The sequence below is a fragment of the Alligator sinensis genome, unplaced genomic scaffold (assembly GCF_000455745.1).
Source record: "Alligator sinensis unplaced genomic scaffold, ASM45574v1 scaffold849_1, whole genome shotgun sequence".
In the NCBI taxonomy this organism is placed as follows: domain Eukaryota; kingdom Metazoa; phylum Chordata; order Crocodylia; family Alligatoridae; genus Alligator; species Alligator sinensis.
The window spans coordinates 1,096,525-1,103,436 of NW_005842271.1; the positions used below are offsets into that span (position 1 = coordinate 1,096,525).

General features: G+C 43.8%; 1 protein-coding gene across 7 annotated transcripts in view; it reads left to right on the forward strand.

Annotated features, from left to right (window-relative positions):
* ASCC1 (activating signal cointegrator 1 complex subunit 1) overlaps positions 1-2,485 on the forward strand; it is an 89,885-nt gene extending 87,400 nt beyond the window's left edge. For all 7 annotated transcript variants that reach the window (XM_014521920.2, XM_025209229.1, XM_025209230.1 and 4 more), the window contains one exon: positions 1,893-2,485. In XM_014521920.2, coding sequence (XP_014377406.1) covers positions 1,893-2,009 — 117 coding nt within the window. In that variant the 3' untranslated portion in view covers positions 2,010-2,485. The remainder of the gene's footprint in view (positions 1-1,892) is intronic.
* Positions 2,486-6,912: the final 4,427 nt, after the last annotated feature.

The window sequence follows — 6,912 nt, forward strand, 5'->3', positions numbered from 1 at the left end:
CCTGAGTAACAGAACAGAATACAGCACATTCTGTTACTGTGGAGGTCGGCTAATAGAGCTGATGCAGAAGTTGCCCAAGGATCCAGGCAGAAGAAGGCTTTGCACATGGGATATCGGGGTTTGAGAGTGACCTCTCTGCTGAGTGGTTAGAGGGGTCAGTAGCATTACAAGGGTGAGATTTAGTGTTATATGGAGAAAGATTTGATTCATGAGTCAGATGGGAAAGTGGCTCTCTTCAGCCAAGGTGGACAGGGTGTGATGGTCAAAGAGGGGAAGAAGAGGGAGGAGTGGCATGGGGTATCCAGCTATGAAGAAGCTGTGAGGAACCTGAAGTCACTCTTCTTATACTGACCTGTATTTCTGCCTTAGAAACAAAAGTCCTCCCTTGCTTGCTCAGCTTTGGTAGAGAAGGCTGGAGAAGACTGTGAGTACTATTGCAGTCGTCTCCTCTGAAATCTCTGTCTGCAGGAAACTGACTCCTGCCAAGTGCAAACTAAGTTACTACTTGGAGATTTACCACCGCTTTCTCTAAATTAACTGGAGTAGGAGTGGTGAAATTAGTAATGCAGCTAGGAAGGTCCCAATAAGAGTAAACTGTCAGCTGCTCTGTGCCATGTACCCTCAAGAGCTGGCTCATCCAAGTCATAGCTGAAGCACTCTCTCTGGGTGCAGCCTGGGAGAAGTTGTCACTTCCTGTTCCCCATTCTGTAGTTACCCTGTGAATAAACAGGGAACTTCCATGCCTAAAGCTATAGATGAGGGAACTTTCACCAGTACTTCATTCCCTAGAGAATAATAATGTCAAGAACTATCCCAGGAGTATTTCAAGCGACATTTCCATACAGAAAGGGATATTTGCAATGTAGAATAAATTTGCCAAAGCAGTAAATTGTTTACATCAATGCTGTGAAGACCCAGAAACATTTTTAGAAAGGGGGAAAACAAAACCTTATTTTCAAATACCTACTTAGTGCCTACAAGATGATTACATATGGAAGAATTGATGCATCACTGGCTCTGGAAGGCCAGACTTAATTAATTTATAGACTTTTCCTGGCCATTAATGTTCCTATGTTTCATAATGCCAGGAAGAGGTGTATGCGACTGTCTTGAGCTGATGTCTGCAGGGACAGATCTAAAATTCAATAGGAGACAGATGGAAAGAGTTTGTAAGGTCTCTATGGTGGGGAGACTACCACTCAGGCCCTTGATGAGCCTCAGTATTGGAACATTAAACTGAGTTTGATATTACTATATTTATTGAAAAGCTTTCCTAAGGCATGACTGACATTTTAAGGTAGAGCAATTTCCTGCATCTTAATGGAATAGGAAAGGCACTTTACACTTCAACATGATGCTTTTCCAAGCAATATTGCTGAACACTCCTATAATGAATTCTGATGTCATTTTTTGTCTGTCTTGTAGATGGTGTTAATCACTAGAGTAGCTCCCTTGTGGACTGAATTTCAGCTTTCTTTTTTAATTTGCACTTAAGTCTTCATTGAATAAAAAGGAATTTGATGGCTCAGGGGTTAGTATTAGGATAAAGAGCCTTTCACTGTTAGAACAGAGGTCTGAATTAGGACCAAACTGTAGCCACAAGTCATTACTTTGTGATGACTGATCTCAATGCTGTTTCTTTACATGCTTCAAAATGCTGAGATCAGGAAGGGTGTCAACTTGGGCTAATTGTTGTGCTTTTCAACAAAGACTAACTTTACTTTCTAGCAAAAAATCTCTTATGAAGAATAATTCTGTTAAAGGCAAAACAAATGTAGAAATAAATATAAATATGTGGAAATTTTTTTGTGAGGCTTATTTTTTTGCAGGGGTCTTCAAGCAAGCTTGTTTTTTTTTAGATATTAATTTGTGTTATTGTTTCTCTCTTTCAGCTCTTTGAGAATTTCTACTTTGGGGAACTGCAGTTGAATTCAGTCCATCTTTCTGAGAGGTTCTCCACAGACACCTCTGGCTACTATGCAACATCTGGACAGCTTACCTTTTCCTGAAGCGCAGACTCAGCTGACCGAACCAACCTGCTCTGCACCCAAAACTGCATGACAAGCAGCATGTTGATTAAAACAATTAACATTTGATAGCCTCAAATTTGGACAGAGACCATTTCTTTTACGGACTCAACAAAGATTGAGAGCCTGTGTTATCCTTTCTACCACAGTAACTGATGTTGCACTTCCTTGGCAGAAGTCTCCTGCAGTCCCTCTGCCAGACATCCCATCCCATATCAACTCAGTAACCTGTGATTCCCTTCCCCCTCTATCACACCCTTTTTCAGTCTATTAACATTTTGGTTTCTAAGTAGGGGAAATATGAAAACAAGTATCCTCAGTATGAAGCAGCATCCATAGCTAAAAAAGTTTCAGCTTATTTCCTTTTTCCCCTCAGATACTTAATGTCTTCTTACACATATGAAAACATTTATTTTTCTATAAATGTTGTCGTATTTTTCCATCCATCAAATATTTATTTTTCTCCCTGCCTCAGTTTCCTCCGTTCCCCTTCAACCTTGTTCCTAAGCTATTTTGTTTACTTCTCTATAGGCTTACTTTAAAGCCTGATTAAGGAAGTAGCAAGCCTCCCAATGAAATCACTGGGCTTTGGGTGAGGCTTTCTGTTTGGATGGTAACATCACTATGCAACTGCTAGAGCTTGGTCTGGGGATCTCTTCTGGATTTTATCACTGGTAATAAAAACAGGAATGTTGCATGTGTCTGTTACCATTTGTCAGTAAACTACTTGTCATGGATGAGCAGAAGAGGTGCATATATATCTTGGGATCAGCCACCCAGAAATACAGACTCAGGCCTTTTCATAGGAGTTGGCTACCCAACAACCAACACTGTTTATGCCGTGGAAAGAGATGATATACTCCTGAAAGCTTCTTGATGTGTTTCACTTTAACAATTGGCACCCAGATGCAATCTATGCATTGGATAATACTAAATATTAAAGCTCCAAGGGGACACAGAAAACTATTTTTATTCTCTTTGTGTGCAATTCCCCTAGAAGCTTAGCAATAAAATTTCCTTTCTGACTACTTTTGTCCCGTATTACCCACTATTGATTTTTTTTTTCTCATTGAAGTTGACTCTTTTTCATGTTTTGGGCTAGATTCTGCCACTGACAGCAGTGCAGAATGTAATTTCCTACTCTGAGTAATCCTACTGAAACTGATATGGCTACTTGCATAGCAAGGCATTATTTTCTGGGAATAAAAGTGGCAGAACACAGCCTTTGAGTACTAATACCATATCAAATGGCTATTTTTTAAATTAATGGTAGCAAAAATCGTAGATGTTTAAATGTTTTTAACAAGACACTCACAAAGCTGGGGGCTGGGGGGGGAGGTAGAATATCAGGAAGGCATCTAGTCTAATATCTCTGGCAAACCATCTCAGACAAGATTTACCAAATCATAACCATTTATGGTTGTGTGTTAATCTTTGGCTACTTAATCATACCAGTCTGTAGGCACTAGATAAATTTGTTGCATGTTGTTTCAGTCTCCTGGTAATAGGAAGGGCTTGCTCCTGCTGTCATTACTTCCTACAAATCATTACACGTGCTTACATTTACATCTGTGCCTTAACAGTGCTATGCTTGAATGTAAATGTTTGAGAAATACTGTCTTTCTTTGCAAATAAGCCTATGTCAATAAGGGCACAGTTCAATAAAATAGTTTGGCACACTTGAGTTCCGTGGTGTTATCTGCAAACACTGTTGCTTCTCCCTAACATGGGACAGTGGGAATACACAGATGCAATAAAGCAGGGGTGTCAAACTCATCTTGCCTTGCAGACTGGATGAGGGTCACTGGGCCACTGTGTGAGCCAGACGGAGACCAACACCCTGTGCAGTGCCAGGAGGCGCCAGGTCCAGCCTGCATGCCATATGCAGCATGTGGGGTCAGGACTAGCACATAGTGTCAGTCCAGTGACACACAGGCCAGATCATACAGATCCACAGGCCTGATTAGGCCTGTGGGCTGTATGTTTTGACACCCCTGCAATAAAGCACTGGTATAATTGTTCCTGCCATCAGAACAAATGGGAGCAGAACAGAACTTTTGGCAATGGATTTGGAAGAGTGTTCCTATATAAGTATTTGTAAAATACATATTCATAACTTAATTTTACTTAAATATGAATTATAATTGAATAGCGATTTATGAAAGTGCTGTATGGAAGATACTACAGAGATTAACCAAAGTTGTTATATCCCGGCTTCTGTTATTTTTTGCGAAGCCTCTTTTCAGGCTAAATGTCCACTTAAGCAAGGAGATTGTACTTGCACACAATTAATCTGCGGCTTCTCCCTCCTTAGAAATATTTTTGAAAACTTAAGTGTGGATCCTGTATGTATTGGTTCTGTATCTACATGGAATTCAGTAAAGAGAGCTGCAAGATAAGAATGTGGTGCAGTCGGTCTGCTTAGTGCACAAACTTGCACAATCCTAAAGTGAATACACTTCTGGAGCATGAACCATGACATGTCTTTGAAAGTATTTTTCTTTAATAAAAAATACCAAAATTGGCATCTGAGTTTTCTACTACTGGTCAGTAAAGGCTTGCTTGTTACTGCATGAAAAACAGTGGAGTAACTTATAGGGATGATCAGAGAGGAGGGCCACTCTCAGAAGATGCTTGTGGTGTTTTATTATTTAAAAATACTGGTAACCACAGTATCTGCAGCAAGGCCCTCTCCACTTGCATATAGGGCAGCCTGCCTCAGAGGCCAAAAGCTTGAATGTCTGCCCCCTCCTGCTCTGTGGCTGTACTATTCCTTTGCAGCTATGCACAATGCTGGTGGTCATTGTCTCCCACTTCTTTCACGATTAAAGCAAATGAAGCATTAAATCCCTAGTGCTGTAAATGACTGTACTGCCCCTGCATGTGCACTGAGCTCCAATGGCTGCATTAAGTGAGAAGCAGTTCAGTAGATCATTCTCCTTCCCCTGCTTAGTGGGGCCTGCAGTGCCACATGGACAGTCCCTCTCAGTTGTAGGGCTCCTCCCTGGCCTTGGCTTTTTCTTTTTGGTTTGTCTGAATTTAAGTCTCCCTTCCTGTTGTGGATTGACATTCCAGCAGCAGGGAGGGTGGCAGAAATACACGATGCAAGAGTAGGATGGGAAAGAAACCAAGGTGTCAGACCAAGCCCTGTAGAATCCCTGCCCCCCCTCCACAGGGCTCCTGGGTGTCAGTGGGAGGGGGAACAACAGGAATGGCAATGGGGAGGGGAGGCAAAGAAAGTCAATAGGACTTAGGAGAAAAGGGGCCCTGACTTTCCCCCATGCATTCACACCTGATTATATTTTAATTGGACCTTGTCCCAATTACCTGGGGAATAGGGTTCCTTCTTTTTTCCTTCCAATTAGCAGAAAGAGGTGAAAGGCACCAGGGCCTGTATGGGTTAGCACTGAGAGCTGGAACCCAGTATCAATAAGCTCCACTGTTGCACTGGGTTAAGAGAGCTCCAGCACCTTGTATATAAACAAATGTGCAAATGGTGCTGTTGTGACAAGAAACTAGCACTCCCCGGAGGCCTGGATGCTGCTTCAGAAACTAAGGTCTTTGAGTTCCTCAGCCTACCATTTCCCATTATTTATGGATAGCAGCTTCCCAGCCCCTTCAGTCTGTGTACGTGGATTTAATTGCAGTATCGCTTCTCCGATTCCTTTCCCAGCCTGCAGCCTACTTCAAAATGCAGAAATAATATCTATTGTCTCCATCTCTGACTATAGATATGCAAATGTATTTTTAGTTCTGTTTCAGTTTGCATTCAGGGGAGTTAGGAGAATGCTAATCTGTTTTTCCTCTTCTTCAGATTGGCATCAGCATTATGAATTTCTGGGACTGAAAGGCAGGCTTTTGTGTGAAAATTGAATCTCCTTCTATGTGATCAACATGTTTTGTGTCTCCAGATTTTTTTTGGCTCCTCTTTGCTTTCCTACTGATGTAAACATCATCTATTATTCCTCTCTCATCGAGGGAAAAAATTTAAATTCCCATCAGCACTTGGGAAAGTGTTAACCCTTGAGAAGGAAGATGTCTCGAAAATCACATTTGCGGAGGTGGAAAATACTGCCGTTAGAAGTTACAATTTTCCGGTACTAAGGCTGGCAGAGGTTAGCAAAAACGAATAGGCTCTCTTTTCTGTGTGATCCCATTGGGCTTTAAGCAGCAGTTTGCATTTGCCAGCCCCAGATAGGCAAGGTGCTCTGTCTATATGGACCCCTGTAAAGTTGTGCAGCCATGTGCTGGGCCAGAGCTGATGACAGGGCCTGGTTTAGGCTCCCATTGCGCTGAACTAGGCTGTGCTCTTTAATCCCCGAAGTTGTGGGGGGAGGGAGGTTATCAGAAGGTAATTAAAGTTTTAAGAGGGGAACAGCTTTGGAAATAAGAGCAAACACCATCTCTTCCCCAGAGCTTCACCTCATGGCAAGTCAGTTGCAGCTGGAGGGAGCAGACAAAGCTTCAAGAGTTGCCTTTTCTAGCCCTAAATACAGCATCTTTACAGAGCAAGTGGCGAGTCCTGACCCTGGGCGCGGTCTGTCCTACGCAGACCGGGGCTGGTTGGAGGCCCTGCACTCTTCTTCTCGCGGGGGGCGGGCTGCAAACGAAGGCACCTGCCTGTGTGCGACCGGGGCTACTAGCTGAGGGCGGCAGCGGCCAGGCTAAGCGGGGCTCGAGCTGCCTTCATCGTGCTGCCTCACCCGCGGGAGGCGTCCAGAGGAGCGGGGGCTGAGCGGGGCCCCGGGCGCTTGCCGCCGCCGAGCGAGGCTGTCCGTCCCGCCGGGGGCTTGGGGCGGCGAGGGAGGGGGAGGCTCCTGCTCGCAGGTGCGATGATGTCAAGGCGGGCCCCGCCCCCCCGGCCGGGCCCCCCCTCCGCGCCGGC